Source organism: Panthera uncia, assembly GCF_023721935.1.
Source record: "Panthera uncia isolate 11264 chromosome C1 unlocalized genomic scaffold, Puncia_PCG_1.0 HiC_scaffold_4, whole genome shotgun sequence".
Lineage (NCBI taxonomy): Eukaryota > Metazoa > Chordata > Mammalia > Carnivora > Felidae > Panthera > Panthera uncia.
Window position 1 is genome coordinate 83,647,919 of NW_026057585.1, and position 19,146 is coordinate 83,667,064.

General features: G+C 47.2%; 3 protein-coding genes across 4 annotated transcripts in view; 1 reads left to right on the forward strand and 2 right to left on the reverse strand.

Moving 5' to 3' along the window:
• TAF12 (TATA-box binding protein associated factor 12) overlaps positions 1 to 10,206 on the forward strand; it is a 32,441-nt gene extending 22,235 nt beyond the window's left edge. For both annotated transcript variants that reach the window (XM_049618815.1, XM_049618814.1), the window contains exons 4-6: positions 2,228 to 2,342; positions 8,235 to 8,323; positions 9,809 to 10,206. In XM_049618815.1, the coding sequence (XP_049474772.1) occupies positions 2,228 to 2,342; positions 8,235 to 8,323; positions 9,809 to 9,844 (240 nt within the window). In that variant the 3' untranslated portion in view covers positions 9,845 to 10,206. The remainder of the gene's footprint in view (positions 1 to 2,227; positions 2,343 to 8,234; positions 8,324 to 9,808) is intronic.
• The window catches only part of RCC1 (regulator of chromosome condensation 1), a 287,208-nt gene that overhangs the window by 202,350 nt on the left and 65,712 nt on the right, over positions 1 to 19,146 (reverse strand). The window lies entirely within an intron of this gene.
• Positions 16,635 to 18,212, reverse strand: RAB42 (RAB42, member RAS oncogene family). The gene is made up of 2 exons (XM_049618812.1): positions 17,797 to 18,212; positions 16,635 to 17,190 (listed from the first exon to the last, which is right to left on the reverse strand). The coding sequence occupies exons 1-2, from the start codon at positions 18,039 to 18,041 to the stop codon at positions 16,767 to 16,769; spliced, it is 669 nt and encodes a 222-aa protein (XP_049474769.1). The 5' UTR covers positions 18,042 to 18,212; the 3' UTR covers positions 16,635 to 16,766.

Below are 19,146 nucleotides of genomic sequence, written 5' to 3' on the forward strand. Positions count from 1 at the left end.
CAAAAATAAATAAACGTTAAAAAAAATAAAAAAAAAAAAAAAAAAGACTGAGCCACTAAAGAGCTGATGTGAAGCAGAATTTACTGATTGGCTTCATCTAGTAATGTACTGTTAATGTTTAGCAACCAATTCGGTGGAGGAAAAGGCCCTAATTTTTAGCGTTTCCTAATTTCTGTGGTGTAAATATTCCCAATATGCCCTATTTTAAGCTATCAACATGTTGCTGAATGCAAGATTGTGAAGAAATGCATGTAATTAATTGACTTTTATGAGCTCCTCTCAGCTGGCTTTAGCAAACCACTGGCTTCACTCCAGAATAATTTGTCAACAAGTCAGCCTTCTTATTGGAGGATCTCTACATCTCAGCATCTGTAAGTCTATTCTCTGGAGTCATTTGGTATCTCCAGAAAAGAATCCTCCAGGCTCCTATCTGGAGGGTTTATCTCTAGCTTCTGACATCCTGAAAGCAAGGCAAGAGAAAGAGGCTGTATCTCTCCCCTGCCATCACTGTGTCTGATGTATTCTAATCCAGAGCCATGCCTATTCAGTGTTCTAGGGAATAAACCTGCTGAGTTCTGGTATGTGTGGGGAGGAGTCACTTGGCTGCTTTTGGAGTGTGGAGGGAATGGGGACTAGTCTGTATATAGACTTGTAATACTTTCTCAGATTTTAGTTCCGTGCCTCAGCCCAATCTTTTATGTAAATAGCACTTCCAGAAGCTGGATCTTTTGGGGGCTGCAAGGGGCAAATCAGTTTAATTCTCATTGGTGTCCCCTTTATGGGCACTTATGTTGTACATTCCATCTGCAGGTCAGATCCCACTTTTCCTCTGTTATCTCCTTGGCAAAAGTTTACTTTAAAAGTTTGTTGGAGGGGTGCCTGGGTGGCTCAGTTGATTAAGCATCTGACTTTGGCTCAGGTCATGATTTTGTGGTTTGTAAGTGCAAGCCCCACATCGGGCTGTCTGCTGTTAGCACAGGGCCTGCTTCAGATCCTTTGTTCCTCTCCCTCTCTGCCCTCTCTCGCTCATGCATTCTCTCTCTCTCAAAAAATAAACAAATAAAAGTTTATTGGAATCTCGTGTCTATTAAGTTTTTCTCTCCTGTTGTCTTTGTGGATTTATATGTCTTTTTTCCCTTTATTGTTATTTTAGTGGATTTAGGGAAGGAGAGGAGGTCATTTTTGGAGTTGATTTGCCATGTTTAATCAGAAATCTCTTTGTTAGGAGGTGCCTGGCTGGCTCATTTAGTAGAGTATGTGACTCTTGGTCTCGGGGTGGTGAGTTCAAGCCCCATGTTGGGCATAAAGCTTACTTTAAAAAAAGAGAAAAGGGTGCTTGGGTGGCTCAGTCAGTTAATCATCTCTTTTCTTCAGCTCAGGTCATGATCTCATGGATTGTGAGTTCAAGCCCCATGTTGGGCCCTGTGCTGACAGTGTGGAGCCTGCTTGGGATTCTCTCTCTTTCTCCCTCTCTCTCTGCCCTTCCCTCACTCTCTGTGCATCTCTGTGGATGGTATCCATTTGGTTTCATAGAAAAGATAACAATGCAGTAATAGTCTAACAGAATAAGGTATATCTATGATTGTAATTCATTTTCTTTTTGGTCAGCAGAGGAGGCCAAGGTATTGACTGATGAAAACTCCAATTTTTAGCTTCAAATACTGATTTTACTCTTCACATAGTCCAGGATAAATGATAATGAAGTGGAAAGAACCCAGGATTTGGACATGGAACCTGGAAGTTGAATCCTGCTTCTGGTGCTTAGCAGTTGCATGGCCATGAGTCAGCATCCTTCTGTATAGAAGAAGGATAAAATCCATGCCCCATTTTTTTCACAGGATTAATATAAGGACTAGGTGAGATAATGGAAATAAAAATGCTTTAGGAGACTGTGAGTGAGGAAGTATAAAGATTCACTTTTGTTTTCCCACCTAATTCAGAAGAAAATATGAGAGTGAGGGATTGGCCTGATTGATTCCTGCCAGGTAGGAAGTACAGAAAGTAACATCCTCAGAAAGGTGTGAGTTGTGCTCAACCTGGTTAATGAGTTGATGTGTTTTTAGTGTTGTTTTCACTCTTCCTCCTCACCTTAGCCCAAATGCTGATTCCATGGCTTCTAATAGAAAGCCTGACTAAATATGTGATTCAAGCAGACGCAGTTGTCCCAGCAACAGGAGCCTACTCTGCCAGTGTCATGGTTACTCTCCCCCACTTTTGTCTTCCCCAGATGCTGCTGCAGATTGCTGATGATTTTATCGAGAGTGTGGTGACAGCAGCCTGCCAGCTTGCTCGGCATCGCAAGTCCAGCACCCTGGAGGTGAAAGATGTCCAGCTGCATCTAGGTATGTGGTCTTGTTTCTCCCTGAGGCATTCACACTGTTGATCCTTTAGGACCACCAGGAAGATCTAGTCAGAGGAAGCTTCATGTCAGAATTAGGCTATTGGGCTCTGGGATGTATGTGTTCATTCCATAGCAGATTTACATAGAGAAGGGAAATCCATCCATGGTAAGAAGAATGAGCCCAGGCATTGGGTTTGCCACTTTCTGTCTGTATCACCTTGTTCTTCCTACCAACTGTCTCTTAGAGCCTGTTTCCTCATTTGTAAAGTGGAGATCATAATATCATCCCTGTAGGGTGATCATGAGAATTACGGGTTATGTTTGTCAAGTGACTGGAACAGGACCTGGCACAAAGTAGAGTTTTATAAATGTAGCAATTATGTCTCCACCATTTAAATAATGGTGTTTCTCTTCCAGTTTTTAGCCTATTTATGCATTGCCCCCCTCCCCCAAATTGTAATCATAATATACATATAATTTTGTGTTCTGTTTTTCTACACTAAATTCAAGCTTGGGTTTTTCTGAGATAACATTGAAAACCATAATTACTTGGGAAATAAACAAGCCCCACTCTGCATTGGTTACAATGCAGTTCAGAAGAAAGTGAACAGTCTTGTGAGTACAGAGATAGTCAAGCCAACTGAATGAGGCAGATTGAGGGATTCGGTATAGAACAACCCATGACTGATTACTGAAAAAGGCTTCCTTCCCAGTGTCAGGAAGGTATGGCTTAGGGAGACGCTGGTAGTCTTGGTGGAGTAAATAACACACTTCTGGTTAACGTTGCTGGTATTAGTAATAGAGGACAGATATTCCAGTTATGTGTTATTGGGTAACAAACTGCTCCAAGACAGTGGCTTAAAACAATAACAATGGTTTATTTTGTTCATAAGTCAGGGGGTGACTGGGCTTAGCCAGCCAGTTTTGCTAAGGGGTTTCTCACGTAATTAAAGTCAGGTGGTGGCCGGGGCTGAGATTGTTTTGAAGGAAGATGTATTAGTCTCCTAGGGCTGTCGTAACAAAGTACCATAAACTAGGTAGCTTAAAAAAACAAAATTTATTCTCTCACAGTTCTGGCGGCCAGAAATCTAAAATCAAGGTATCAGCAGGGCCATGATCTCTCCAGTGTTACTGTGGAAGAATCTTTCCTTGCCTTTTCCTAGCTTCTGGTGGTGGCTAGGAATCCTTGCCTGCATATAGCTGCATCACTCGGTCTATGCCTCTGAGTGACCTTCTCTCCTGTGTGTGTCTGTTGGTCTGCCTCTTCTGCTCTTCAGGATGCTAGTTATACTGGATTAAGAGCCCACCCTACTCCTGTATGACCTTATCTTAATTAGTTACATCTGCAGTGACCCTATTACCAATATATTCTGAGGTGCTGGGGGTTAGGACTTAAACATGTCTTTTTCTTTTTGAGGGACACAGTTCAACCCATAACAGGGTTTCATCATGTCCAAGTCTGATACCTGGGCTAGATGCTCTCAAAAAGCTGGGACTCCACAGGTCTTCCTTTGTCTGCAGTCTCCCTACATGATCTCATCCCGTGCAGTCCTGGGATGGCTGGACTTCTTTTTTTTTTAATTGTTTTTTAATGTTTATTTATTCTTGAGAGAGATAGAGAGAGACAGAGTGCAAGTGAGGGAGGAGCAGAGAGAGAGGGAGACACAGAATCCGCAGCAGAATCTAGGCTCCGAGCTGTCAGCACAGGACCTGATGTGGGGCTTGAACTCCTAAACTGTGAGATCATGACCTGAGCTGAAATTGGACGGTTAGTTGACTGAGCCATCCAAGCACCCCTGGCTGGACTTCTTACATGGTGGCTATAGGCTCTCAGGATAAGTATCCTATGACCACCTGGCAGAAAGTGCACGGCTTTCACTGACCCAGTGTCTGAGGTCCCTCAGTGTCACTCCACTGAATTCTGTTCTTTGAGGCAATCTCCATTCCTTAACGGGAGGCATGTAAAGGAATTTGCAGACATGTTTTAAAACCACCATAACGCAAATGGATAGAAAGTAGAATGGTGATGATGAGGGGCCGTGGGAGGGGGGAGATGGGCACTGATTTAATGTGTACAGAGCATTAGTTTGACATGATGAAAACATTTTGGAAATGAGTAGTGATAATGGTTGTACAACAAGGTGAATGAGCTTAATGCCACAGAACTGTATACCTAAAAATGGTTATGGGGCGCCTGGGTGGCTCAGTCGGTTGGGCGACCGACTTCGGCTCAGGTCATGATCTCGCAGTCCATGAGTTCGAACCCTGCATCGGGCTCTGTGCTGACACCTCAGAGCCTGGAGCCTGTTTCAGATTCTGTGTCTCCCTCTCTCTCTGACCTTCCCCCATTCATGCTCTGTCTCTCTCTGTCTCTAAAATGAATAAATGTTTAAAAAAATTAAAAAATAAATAAATAAAATAAAAATGGTTAAAATGGTAATTTTTATGTATATTTTGCCACAACCCTCCCCCACACAACAGATTATATTACTTTGAGAGTTTAGCATTCCTATTTTTAAAATTTTTTTAAGTTTATTTATTTATTTATTTATTTGAGAGAGCGTGTATAAGTGGGGGAGGGGGCAGAGAGCAGAGGGAGCAGAGAGAGAGAGAGGAAGAGAGAGAATTCCAAGCAGCCTCCATGCTGTCAATGCAGAGCTGATACTGGGCTCACTCAGTCTCACAAACTGTGAGATCTTGACTTGAGCCGAAATCAAGAGTCAGATGCTTAACTGACTGAGCCACCAAAGCACCCCAAAATATTTTGTATTTTAATTATTGGAAATAACATTGGAATGTTAGTTTATTCATTATGGGTGAGAAGTAATTGTCACAAAGATAGGAATACTCACAAGTCTGCATTGCCAGAACAGCTTCTGAAGCAGGCCTAGGTGGAGACTGATGCATAATCAGATCGCTTGGGGGGCATGGGATCGGAGCAAGGGGAATTGAGGAACCTGGTATTGAATGGCACCTGACCACCCAGGTCTGCTGCACACCACCCCCAACAAAGACAGACTTGCAGATGGGGCTGTAAAATCTGGACATCTCCTCTCTTCTGACCGACTGGGATGGGTGCTGCCAGGTTTGCTTCTCACCCGATTTTCTGTACTTGCGTAGTTAAATAACCTCCCTTTCTGACAGAGTCTTTAGAAATGTGGAAGTTTAGGAGCTCCTGGGTGGCTCAGTTGGTTAAATGTCCAGCTCATGATTTTGGTTAAGGTTATGATCTCATAGTTCGTGGGTTTGAGCCCTGCATGGGGCTCAGTGCTGACAACTTGGAGCCTGCTTGAGATTATCTCTCTTTCACTCCCTCCCTCTCCTTTTGCCTCTCTCCCTGCTCATGCTCTCTTTCTCAAAATAAATAAACTTAAAAAAAAAAAAAAGAAATGTGGGAGTTCAATGAGATAATGTACATGGAATGCTTTGTACAATGCTGCTTTATTTTTATATTTTTAAATGTTTTTAAATTTATTTTAGAGAGAGACAGAATGCAAGCAGGGGAGGGGCAGAGAGAGAGGGAGACACAGAATCCAAAGCAGGCTCCAGGCTCTGAGCTGTCAGTGCAGAGCCTGACTCAGGGCTCGAACTCATGAACTGTGAGATCATGACCTGACCCAAAGTTAGACACCTAACCAGCTGAGCCACCCAGGTGCCCCTACAGTGCTGCTTTATACCACACATTTTACTATACCTTTTAGTCACTAAATGATTGTTGTTGCTGTTACATTAATGTAATACAAAATATAAATATACGCATATTTAAAATTTTTTAAATTTTCATTTATTTTTGAGAGAAAGAGAGCAAGCTGGGGAGGGACAGAGAGAGAAACAGAGGATCCAAAGCAGACTCTGCACTGAGACTGGGGAGCCGATGTGGGGTTCAAACTCACAAGCTGTGATCATCACCTGAGTCGAAGTCAGACACCCAACTGAGTCACCCAGGCGCCCCTAAATATATACATATTTACATATATTGCTACACATACTTACATGTGTGCATTCTTGCCTGGTAGCTTTTTTTTTAAGATTTTTTTTTTTTTTTTTTTTTTAAGTAAGCTCTACAGTGTGGAGCTCAGACTCACAATCCCGAGATCAAGAGTCGCATCCCCTACCAACTGAGCCAGCCAGCCTGGCTGTTCTCTTTCTTTAAAGACACTTTACATATCCATATCCTGACCCACTTTTATTGATTTTAAAGTTTAATTCCCAGAGAATAATCTTTTTTAAAGGCTCATTTTTTTTTTAAGTTTATTATTTTTGAGAGAGAGACATAGCGTGAGTGGAAGAGGGACTGAGAGAGAGGGAGACACAATCTGAAGTAGGCTCCAGGCTCCAAGCTGTCGGCACAGAGCCCAATGTGGGGCTTGAACTCGGGAACTTCGAGATCATGATCTAAGCTGAAGTCGGACACTTAACCAACTGAGCCACCCAGGTACCCCGGGAATAATCTTAGTTCCACTTTTCTTTTTTTTTTATTTTTTAACATGTATTTATTTTTGAGACAGAGAGAGACAGAGCATGAACAGGGAAGGGGCAGAGAGAGAGGGAGACACAGAATCTGAAACGGGCTCCAGGCTCTGAGCTGTCAGCACAGAGCCTGATGCGGGGCTCGAACTCACGGACCATGAGATCATGACCTGAGCCGAAGTCGGACGCTTAACCGACTGAGCCACCCAGGCGCCCCGTTAGTTCCACTTTCAAGGACTGACAACAAATATTATTTGCAGAAGGCTTCAGATATTTTTATTTTCAAATAAATATTGGAAGAGAGCTGTATATAAAATTATTCTAGAACCAAACATAAATCATTTATTCACCCAATAGTTACTGTACAGTGGACACAAAGTATAACTATAAAATCACTAATACTCAATTTGATTTAAGTGGCTGCCTAGGGCAAAACAGATTTGCACAACAAATGTTTTCAGTGCTTTAGGGCATATGATAAAGTATCTTACTCCTTTTGAATAGGCTTATTCCCTAAATAATCTTGTGTAAGTATAATTTTTTTATATTGGGTATACTTAAAGTGCCCCGCACTTTTATTCATGGGTTTGGGCATCCGTGTAGCTATGCCAATTACTGACATAGTCTAATAAACAAAATCTCTTTGCCCTCTTGGAACCTTTAGGGACACTCTTACAGGGATGACCATATCCAGTGGCACCAGAACACAGGGCTGTGCTATGGACATACCTATGTCTGTATCCATATCTCTGTGCATTTATCCCAGACTCTGGGATTGCATTATGTCATTGAATGCTTTCAACCACTCTATGACATGGTTATTACTGTTGTTACTACCATGTAAAAGATGAAGAAACTGAGACCCAGCGTCATGCAGCTCTACAGTGAAGCAGCAGAACTGGGACTTGGCTCTTAACTTCAGAATGCTCAAAATGCCTTTCTCCTCCTCCTCTTCCTTTGGGTTTGAGAGGAGTGACTTTGAACTTAGGAATAAGACAACTGAAGGTGCCTGGCTGGCTCAATGGGGAGAGCATGTGACTCTTGATCTCAGGATCGTGAGTTCAAGCCCCATGTTAAGTGTGGAGCCTACTTTAAAAAAAAAAAAAAAAAAAGACAACTGAAGAAACAAATGACTTTTCTGTTCTCTTGAGCTGCATGGAAACCTTAGGGCTCATAACTCACAGCCTGGACTCATTTCCCTCTTTTGTCTTTGCATGTAGGTCGAATGGTGTCATTTCAAACCTTGGAGGCACCACATGTGATTCCCCCATTTGTATTCCATAGAATCCCTCTGCAGGGTTACTGCTAATTAATATAGCTGATTGCTCAGATTAGTGCTCCCTGACCCTTGTCCAAGGGTCCCCCTGCACTTTGATGCTGCCTTCCCTGTCCCCTTATCTCTGTGCTGGCCTCTTCCTTGCAGAACGCCAGTGGAACATGTGGATCCCTGGATTTGGCTCTGAAGAAATCCGACCCTACAAAAAGGCTTGCACCACAGAGGCTCACAAACAGGTGAGGAGCTGTCAGAAACCCAGGGGAGTCACAGCTGATCCTTGAGCTGTGTCTCCAAGGGAGCAAGACAGCACACACAGCTACTATCACTGCAGTTGTCGCTTCCCTCACACAGTAAGCTCCACTCCCTGGACCAGAGATCAGAGAGGGCAAGAAGCACAGGGCTCCATGGGAGAACAGTGAGATACGTCTGTGGTACTTTGCTGTTCCCACATGTGGCCTCAGTTTTTTCTCTCAGTCCTGATGGGCGCCACTTAAAGCTGTTGATTGTAGATTCTTCTAATAGGGACAGAACTCGCCCCTCATGTCTCCCTAATGAAATCCTCCTGCACTGTTGCTGTCAGAACATCATATGTGGCCCTCTGGGTAGAGGGCAGTTTAAAGAAAGGAGAGATAAGCCATACTTGTGCAGGAGGGTCGCGCCCAGACTGCCGTGCTAGGCATTCTGGCCTCTGTCCCAACTTCACCTTTGTTCTCTGCCCCTCTGACTGCAGAACTGAGGGGTCAGTATGAGAACTAACTCCACTTCTGTGAACAAGTTGTCTCTGTCATTGGTCAATCTGATAGCAGTGATGGCTTCCTCTTGACAACATCTTAATTTAGCTGGTGCTCTGATTTCAAAAGTGAGTTCTTTCCAAGCTTAATGGGCATCGTTGGGTGGTTGTAGCTGAATGTCCCTTGCTTTTCCATATCCTGGGATCTCCGGAGTGTGTGTGTTTACAAAGCTCACAGAGGAAGCCCTACACGGAAGCCACTGATAGCCTGAATCAAAAGATCACAGTATTCCTCAGAAGGCAGTCCTTCAGACAAGGGACGGTCATTTTGGCTCTGTTCCCAAATTATCCACTTTTCAGCCCTATCTCCCTCCCTGCCCCCCTCTCTCAGCAAGTATCATAATATTAGGACAATCTCTTGGTCAAAGAGTAAGCAAAGCCAATCAGTAATTTGGCCAGTGGCTGGAAATAGTAAAATTTGAAACCTGTGACCTGAATGTTTCCCTGATGGGTTGTGGTGGAAATTGTTAGTGTCAGTTTCCTTCACTGTAGGTCATCAAGAATGAAATATCAGCTCCCTTTATGTGTGGCAACAGTCTTGAAACAGTCCCCTTCCCTATTTTCTTCATCCTCGGAGAGATTGGACTCTAGAATCCTCAGAGATTAGGAGTCTAGAAAACATATGCTTTGATGACCTATCCCCTAAGTCCCCAAAAGGCAAGAGCTGTTACCTTCTGTTTTTAACTTTCTTACCATCCTGCTAACCTATAGCAGTTTGGGTCTTTTGGTCAACAGAATGGATCCACTGGCCTGTCCAAACATCTCTTGGGGTCCTGAAGACTGCTCTTAGGCTCAAAGGAGCCTGCTGAGCTGCTCTGTGCATGTAGGTTCCCAAGGGCTTCAGCTTGTGGTATAGACCATGCCACACATGGGTGACTGGGACAGTTCCTGACTCTAACCTGTGTTATTGGTTATTTCACTCTCCTTTCAGAGAATGGCATTGATCCGGAAAACAACCAAGAAATAACACATGGAAAGGTCAGGGAATGGACAACAATGTATTTGGAGATACTTGAGCTGAGACCTCAGCCATCTCATCCTTGGATTTTTTTTTTTAATGCTTTACAGAGAAGCATATATTTTTTATTAACAGTACAGCAATATCTATAATGACTGAGAGGATCTGCCAAAAGAATAAAGCCTCCTATCCCAACTTCCAGTCCCTTTTCCCTGCCGTCTCAGAGAGGAACAATGTATCTTCCAGAGAAGATTTTATTTGTGGTTTATTATATAAGTGATTGAATATGGAACAAAGCATTATGGTCTTGTTTGGTGAGACAGTATTAGCAGGATTTGTAGAGGTTTTTGTTTCCTTTTCCTTTCCCCTTTTCCCTGTACTTTGTAATGTCAGTGTTTATATGAATATGACTTTCATTTGCTTTTCCAGAATAAAGAAGTTATTAATCGAAGACACAGGGTATACATGGCTTATAGCCTTTGAAAGGCCAGAGAGAGTTCAGAGGACAAGCAAGGCTGGATGTAGCTCTCTGTCAGCAGGTGGCAGCACCACTATTCATTCTGTGAGGAGAAAAAAACCCAGGAATTTTTCTATTATTTTACTCCAAGGAAGGCCATACCGTCAGTAGGAGTTTGAGTCCAGTTTCTCTGCCATAAGAACGGGACAGGGTGACTCTCATGAGCCCCAATCTCAAGAGTTTTGGCAAAGTCTAGAACTCCTGATGTTCATCCTTGGCCCTAAGAAAGGATGGCAGTAGCTTGGGGAAAGGCCCATCTGTGCAGGTGCCTGTCTGTTCTTAGTTGTTGACATCCCTGATCCCTGTATTTTCAACATCATGCAGAGGAAACCAGGCACCTTAAGACCTCAGGGTCATGACCTTCAGTGGTACCTAGCATCACCCTGTCCTGAGCCCAGTGTAGCCCTTGTGGATTGTGAGGGTTCCTTGGGCCTCAGGGGGCGTGGGTGTTCCATCCAGAGATCACCAGCATGGGTATACCCACCTTGTCCTGCTTTTCTCCTCTGCTTTGAATCTTGGCCTGAGATGGGACCCTGCTTTTCATTCCCTCCCACTTGGAATTTGGCCCCATAACCCCTCTCTTAAGTGAGCAGCCCAAAGGCCGTGCTGATGTTCCTGTTGCTCTTGGCCAAGGTCTCAACATGGCGAGCACCCAAAGAGGCAGCCAGCTTCTCTTCCTCCAACGTCACCTGTTGCTTGGGCACCAGGTCACTTCTGCGGCCTACCACCAGGAAAAGGATGTTGAAGAGTCTCACTTTTTCCAGAACCTCCTGATACCACTGGGTGACATTCTCAAAGGATGTTCTGTTGGTGATATCAGACAGCAAAAGGCCTCTCGCTGAGTTCCAATAGTAGGAATGAGTCACTGACCTTGACAACCAAGAAGTAACCCAGAATTAGTTTTGAAACCTTCATTAAGGACAGAAAGGGACAAAAGAATTGGGCAGTTTAATGGAAAGAGCTGGGGTAGAGTCAAAAGATCTCAATTCTTGATCAGCTGTGTGACAGGTAAGTGGCTTCATCCATCTCGAGCTTTGTCCTATCTGTATGTGGAGGGGCTTGTTCATTCAGCAAGTATTTATAAGCTGGGCCTGGGCCTGTGTTGGTGAATAAAAACATGGAGTGGTCCTGCCATAGAGTGGGTGTAAAACTGCCTCTGTGCCTAGGGTTGCAAAGGAGAGGTTCACAGGACTGGGGGAAGTCTGACCAACTGAGTTGGTGACTCAGGTGAAGGCGTGGAGATCTCTTTGAGGGAGAGAGAACTGCGTGGAAGCCAGCCCCGAGGCAGTGTAGTGAGGTGAGTCAGGCCAGGTCATACAGTGCCTCGTAGGCCCCAGCAAGAGTGCACTTTACCCAAAAGGTAACAGGAGCCACTAGGGGATTTTCATCAGGTTTGCAGTTGTTTTTGTTTTAACAGAATGCCAAGATTTTATTTATTTTTTCTCTTTTTTTTATATTAAATATAATTTATTGTCAGGTTTGCAGTTTGTTTTTTTGTTTTTTTTGTTTTTTTAATTTATTTTTGGGACAGAGAGAGACAGAGCATGAACGGGGGAGGGGCAGAGAGAGAGGGAGACACAGAATCGGAAACAGGCTCCAGGCTCCGAGCCATCAGCCCAGAGCCTGACGCGGGGCTCGAACTCACGGACCGCGAGATCGGACCTGGCTGAAGTCGGACGCTTAACCGACTGCGCCACCCAGGCGCCCCCAGGTTTGCAGTTTTAAAACATCACCCTGGCCAGGCAGTGGAGTACAAATAGCCAGGAGGGGGGAAGGGAGAGGGCAGGTGTGGAAGCAGAGAGGTTCATTAGAAGGCTGTTGCCTGGATGGAGGTGGTGGTAGTGAAGTGGAGGGCAGGGGGAATTCTGAAAGATGGTTACACGGCGCACTCACAGGCTTTGACGACTGTGTGTAGGAGTACAGGACAGGGGCACCACCAAGTGATCTATAAGGCATCTTCTGACTTGGTGTGGCCATCCTTAGTGCAGCTCACCAGCACCCTGGCTTCGAGGCCCTCTTCCTCATTGACTGAGAACCATATCCAGATTCCCAGAGCCTAGGCCAGTGCTGAGGAGCTCAGGGACAACAGGGCTGATGGACTCCAGCGTCCTTGTAGAGGGTCCTTGTAGGGTGCTTACAGGTGCCTCATGCTGTGCCAAGTGCCTTCCATAGATAAGTGCATTGTGTTTTCCCAACAAGTCTGAAGAAGGAAGAATGTGCTTGGCCTGTGTCACACAGTGTAATTGTAGTATCTTATCTAATCCCATGTTCCCAGGAGGAAACTGAGAGTTAAAAGTTTAACTTACTCCAAATCACACAGCTTGTGTTGGTGCCGAGGCTTCAGCCAAGTCCATCTGACTTCCAGAGCCTGCCTCTGCCCTGTCTCCCTAAGTCTTATGGAGACAAGGTGGGGGTGACTAAGAACAGCATATGCAAAGGCCCAGAGGTGTAAAGAGGTCAGTGCATCATGTGGCTCAAGCACAAGGTGTAACACTGGGAGACGATGTCCAGAGATGAGCAGCAAGTAAACTTGAGAGGTGGACAGCTTGCAGGCAGTAGTGTCAAAGTCTTCAGAGGCTGCTGTGTGCGTGTGTGTGTGTGTATCTGTGTATCTGTGTATCTGTCTGTCTTGCAGGAATGGGAGGGTGTAGTGTTGGTGGCCCAGAAGGCTGGCCTTAGGCTTCCCACCCCTCTTCAGCCTGAGCAATACCTTTTCCTAATTGGGGGAATTTTTAGGACTAAAAGATAAGAAGATTCTGATGCTAAAAATAAGCATATAAACAAAAAGTTTGAAAACTACTGTCCAGGTGATGGGGAGCCAGTGGAGCTTTAGGGGGAGGACTAATGTGATTGTGTTTCCATGTTAAAAGACTTGCTCTGGCTGCCAGTGTGGAGAATGGAGTTGGAGGCGGGTGGGAGGGGTACAGCCAGGAAGTTGCTGCAGTTAATTTGAACTAAAAGTAAAGGGATATGGCATATGAGGTTTTCCTAGGAAAGTATTAACCAAAAGATAGAGGTAGGGTGTGGCTGCAACAACAGGAGTGAGTTTTGAGGACACAAAAGGAAGCATCTAGTACCAGAAAGTCATCCTGGAAAGTCCCGTGTGCCTGAATGAGGGGAAGCAGGGAGGAGGAGACCAGAGCTGGACTGAAGCCTCACAGTTACCTATAGTTAAAAAAGGCCCCAGCATCACCCAGTGCTGCCCTTTATTTTACTGGTAAGAACATTAAGGTCTGGAGAGGTCATTATGACCTGTCTGAGGTCACTGGGCAGGCTAGGACTCAGACCTGTGCTCTTGGCCCATTGTCTTTCCTTCTCATGGAAACCGTGGCCTTGAAATGCTAGAGTCTAGTGGGGCAAAATGATAAGAGACGGCAGAGCCTGAAATCTCAAAGAAGGGAGCCACTCAGGTGCCCTAAAGGCTCAGAGAAGGAACTGATACATTAGGTTGGGCCAAACCTTGAAGGATGAACAGAGTTTTGACATAGATGGAGAAAGGACATTCCAGACAAGGGATGGGCACATGAAAGACCCAAAGGGAGCTTGTTAACAGAAGGAAGTTAACACTCATTGGGCACTTAACACATGTCATCATATTTAATCCTCTAACAAACCTGTGACGTAGGAATTGTTCTCATTTTACCATAAAGACTGAGGCTCAGAGGTAGAGAGATTAGACTCCCACCCCCAACATCTTCAGTTCCAGCCTCATGTGTGGAGAGCAGGATGGGTCTACCCTCTTTACCCACTAGGTTTCAGTGGCTCCCAGGGCAGGCTGGATCTTCAGAAAGGGCCTACAGGTAGCAGACTTTGGCTCTGTGCCTTCTAAAGGGCAAAAAGCATGGATCCAGGCCTGGGAGCTTGACCATGCGGAAGCTGCTATGGCCAGAGCTGCTTTGGAGAGGGAGTTTTGTGTGTTCAGACTAGCCTAGGGATAGCCCCGAAGGGACAATTCTGGAATCTCACCCTTAATAAGAAAGCAGAGCCCAGTTCACATCTCTGGGTCTGGAGGCAGGGAGCAGGGTGAGGGTGCGGTCAAGATCTTTTAAGATCTTTGGTAGAGTCTGGAATCCTTGTTATTTCCCCAAAGTGTTTACTTTGGTAGTCTCTGTTCCCTTACAGTGATTAGAAGCAAAACCCTCAGGGGAAGAAGGGGACATCCATTTTGTGAATTCCTACTGTGTGGCCAGCACTGCCTTAAATTTCTCATCTAATCTTTTCTTAAGAAAGAAAATTTCTTTTTAATCTTTATTTATTTTTGAGAGAGAGAAGGAGAGAGACAGAGCATGAGTGAGGAAGGGGCAGAGAGAGAGGGAGACACAGAATCCGAAGCAGGCTCCAAGCTCTGAGCTGTCAGCATAGAGCCTGATGTGGGGCTCAAACCCACAAACTGCAAAATCATGACCTGAGCCGAAGTCACACGCTTTAACCATCTGAGCCACCCAGGAGCCCCTCATCTAATCCTTTCTAAAACCCTGTGAGTTAGGTATTACTATCCTCTTTTTCCAGAGGAGTCCACTGTGGCTTGCAGAGATGAAGTGAGTTCCCCAGGGTCCCACAGTTACACAGTGGAGCTGAGATTCAAACTTGACTGCAAAGCTTACCCTACTTTTGGCAGCTGGGATGATACTATCTATGGGTAAGAGGTGATCCTTGGGGTGCCTGAGTAGCTCAAGTTGGTTAAGCATCTGACTCTTGATATCATCTGACTCTCAAAATAAACTTTAAAAATAGTAGTAAAAGAGGAGGCAGAGCACAGCGAGACCCACCCTGGCCCATCCCCTATGGGGAAGAAGCTAAGAAACCCACCTTGACTAGAAACCTCCCAAGAGCCCTTGGAAGAAGGGATTATCAGTCACATGATACTGAAGAGGAATCTGAGACTGAGTAAGTCCCCAGGTCACAAAGTGAATTAAATGGTTTTGCTCTTTTGCTGTGGCAACTGTCCATGCCCTTCCTGTGCCCACTGGCACAATGACACCCCTCCTATTCCTGCAGATGATTCTTCTTCTTCTTCTTCTTCTTCTTCTTCTTCTTCTTCTTCTTCTTTTTTATTTTGAGAGAGGGCGAGAGACAGAGAAAACGTGAGAGTGGGGGAGAGAAAGAGAGAGAATCCTAAGGAGGCTCCCGGCTGCGAGCACAGAGCCTGATGCCATGCTGGGCTCAAACTCATGAACCCTGAGATCATGACCTGAGCCGAAATCAAGATTGGATGCTTTATTGAGCCACCCATGTGCCCTACACCTGCTGAGATTCTTACCAACATAAATACCATCTCCAGGAAGCCTTCCCAGATTGCCCCAAGGTATTTTCTGCCTAGCAGTTCCTGTTCTCCAGGAGGCAATTTCTGAGATGAGGATTAGTGAGCAGATATGGATTAGGGTATTCTGGAGAGCAATACCCTATACCCAATACCCTTGGGGGAGTGGGGGAAGGAGGTGTGACTAAGCAGAGGGAGAAGAACGGTGATGTTGTAAGAACAATGGCCTCAATTTGCCCCATGAAGACTGACAAAGCTGGGTTTGACCTTCTGAGTTGGGGCAAAGAAAGCCAGGCTTTTAAACACTCCTCCCAGCCCCAGTGGATTCAATAGATTAACATTGGATGTGGGCAGTTTCCAGAGGGTGCTGTGAACCCACCATCAACACCATCGCTGCCCTCCCAGGGACAAATGGGTGGGGGTAGGAGGCTGTGGGTTCTTCACCCCCAAAGGAACAACTTGGTGGCTAATCAGAGTGTCCACTGTGTGCCTAACCTAGGAGCTGGCCCCTCGTGTTCATCCCTGCCTTCCAGATCCAGATCAGGCACCTGGCCTTGGAGTAGGGGCTCTGAGCAGCAACCCTGAGTTTCAGGGCACGCATTTAAGACTCATCCAAGCCTGAGGACCTAAGGAGGCTCCGAGGTAGGCTTGCCCTGAAATTTCCTGCCCAGTCCTTGTCTGTGCAGCAGCTTCCAGACGCGGTGCGTCTCAGCGTCCGAGCTCAGAAACACTGCCAGAACTGTCCAAGATGGGAAAGAGTGATGAGGACAGTTCTTGTTATTCAGTTCTTACCGGATGGCTGGCTCTGGGCTGAGCATGTCCCCACATTCATTGTCTCATTCATGCCCACACACTCCCACCCACCCCCCATGCCGCCACCCCCTGCCGTGATGTGGGTCTTTAATGAGCCCCACTGACAACTGAGGAAACAGGCTGAAGGACAGGAAGCTGCTGTACACGTGACTTCTTAGAGCTTGCTGGAAGAAAATCTTTCTGGAAGAAAGTCCCTGAGACCCCAAGAGTGACTGCTAAGATACTGTTTATGTTAACCCTTTGGATACATCCTGCCATTTGATCTCCAGAAAGATCCTGCCACTCCCCATTCCAGCAGCACTTCTGAGGTTGACAGAGGTTTAACCCTTTCCCTCCCAGAGTCAACACTGACATGGGCCTGGGGGCTGCTTCCTGTGGGGGGACCTGGGGACTTGGGCCTTGTGGATGAGCCGGACACCCCCCCAGTCCTCTTCCAGCTTGATGTCCCCCTGCTCCAGAGCCTGCTGGATGGCGTCAGCAAGGGTGTTGAAGGCCAGGTCCACATTGCAGTTCTTTTTGGCCGAGGTCTCCATGAAGGCCATGCCCAGGGAGGCAGCCAGCTCCTCTGCCTCCTGGGCTGAGACAACACGGGTGCTCTGCAGATCACTCTTGTGGCCAACCAGTAAGAAGATCACCTTGTTTGGGCCCTGAGTGGCCATGACCTCCTGGTGCCAGTCGCAGATATGTTCAAAGGACTTCCTGTTTGTCACATCAAAGACCAGTAGAACACCTACCACATTCCGGTAAAAGGACCTGGTGATGCACCTGAAGGAGGGGGAGTGAGCTGGGCGAGGTTTATGCCTTCAAGACCCCCCACCCCCCCCAAAGACAGGGCTTCCCTCACGAGCACTGACTGCCCCACAGGCCCCATAGCTCATTTCACACTGCTCAGTACTTCTCTGCTCCTGGCATCCGTGTCTCTCAAGAGAGTGCCTGTGCCCCTCAGCTAGGGAGCAAGTTCCAGTCACATACCCTCTGGACCATTCCTCCATTCCTGGAGGAAGCCTGATGTTTTCCTGATTGCAGCTTTTTGCTTCCCGTTTTCTGGCAAATTCCTATGCATCCTTCCAGGCCCACCCAAATCTCTCGTCCTTTCACGGCTCCCTGACACTTCCCGCTCTGCTCCGTGGGCTCTCTCAGCAGCCGGGTCACCCATCCCTCCAGCCTTCCAGAGCAGGGCCCTTCTGCCCTCCCAGCATCAGGGTCTCAGGCCACTGGCTGCATTTGTGTAAGGACTCCGAGTGAAGGGCTAGAGACCAGGGCATTCCCCAGACCTGTACCTGGGCCACTGAGGCCAACCCCGCTGGGGGGTAGCCGTGGAGGCCGGGGACACTGACCACCCCGAAGTCTCTCACCCCGCCCTCCCCGCACCTGAAGCGTTCGTGGCCCGCGGTGTCCCAAAGCTGCAGCTTGACGCGTGGCCCGGCGGACAGCTGCAGCTTGCGGCTGTAGAACTCGACGCCCACTGTGGGCGCCCACTTGGGCTCGGGCTCGGGCTTGGGCTCCGGGGCCCCGGGCGCTCCCGCCACGTAGCGCCGCAGCAGCGACGTCTTGCCCACGGCCGCGTCCCCCAGCAGCGCGATCCGAAACTGGTAGTGGCAGTCCGGTGCCTCCATGGCCCCCTTCTCGCCGCCCCCGCCGGAGGCCAGTGGCGGGTCCGGCCTGGCCCCGCCCCGCCCCGCGGCTCGCTGGCTGGCGCCGCCCTCTGGGCCCCAGCGCCGAGACACTGGACCGCGGGCGGGGGGCGCGTTGTGCTAGTGACCCACCCCGGAGGCCCGGCGGCCGAGACACCCAGGCACGTGCTCGCCTCTCTGAACCCCAGTTTCGTCTTCCAAAATGGGGATAATAACCCCTACTTCTTAGGATGAGAGATGAAAGAAGGCAATGTGGGTTGGAGGAAGAGCGAGGAACGAGAACGAGACAGGCACTGGCCCGAAACTAACACAGCCAGAGTGTCCACCTCATTCAGTCGCCGCTGCTGCTGTGCTGGCTTCTCTCTCCAGCCCCGCTCTCCAGGCAGTTCCCCGGTTGGGCCCCTGCTGCTGGACCTGGAGATGCCACTCTAGAAAGTTGATGGTTTATAGATGCCCCTTCCCTGCCCAGGTGCTCCTTTCCAGGAGCCCCATTGGCCCTGGCCTAGGGCCTCCTGTTCCATGGTCAGGTTCAATGTTTAACAACCCCATTGCATCCTTAGCACCTACCTGGGCTGGGCCTCAGGGCCCAGAGAGAGACTTGGACAGGGCTAGTAGAAGAGGCAGGACAGACAAATGTGATTCCAGAGGGAGTGCAGTTGGTCTGGGGCCTTGACAATTGACATTTATGAGGCCAGATGGTCAGTTCTTCACATTCTGTGGGCAACAATTTTGAGAGGGCCACTGTGTGCCCATTTTAGAGCTGAGGAGACTGAGGCTTGTCTCAGGTCACAGAGCACAGCTGAGACTCACATCTCAGTTTGTCTCCATCTTTGTTATCCCCTCGATGCCACGAAAGGGGACTGCAAATCAAGTACCAAGAGTTTCCAGGGCACAGTGGTCAGGTCTCACTTGGGTTAGTGGCAAGGGTAAGGCGGGGACAGCTGCTTCCAAGATCTACTCTATTCTCCCCAGTCAGGCCTTCTGGAAACCCAAGGTATCAAGGCTGAGGTGCTGGCTGGTCTCACACAGCTTGTCTATTGGTTTAATCCCACTGTCCAATGTGGGTGGATTTTACCAGTTTAATTTG

Bases quoted from the DNA above. Each gene is read 5' to 3' on its own strand.
- RAB42 (XM_049618812.1), bottom strand. From the start codon at position 18,041: ATGGAGGCACCGGACTGCCACTACCAGTTTCGGATCGCGCTGCTGGGG. The intron at 17,191-17,796 runs GTGCGGGGAGGG...CCCCTCCTTCAG, and splicing joins GCGGGCCACGAACGCTTCAG to GTGCATCACCAGGTCCTTTT.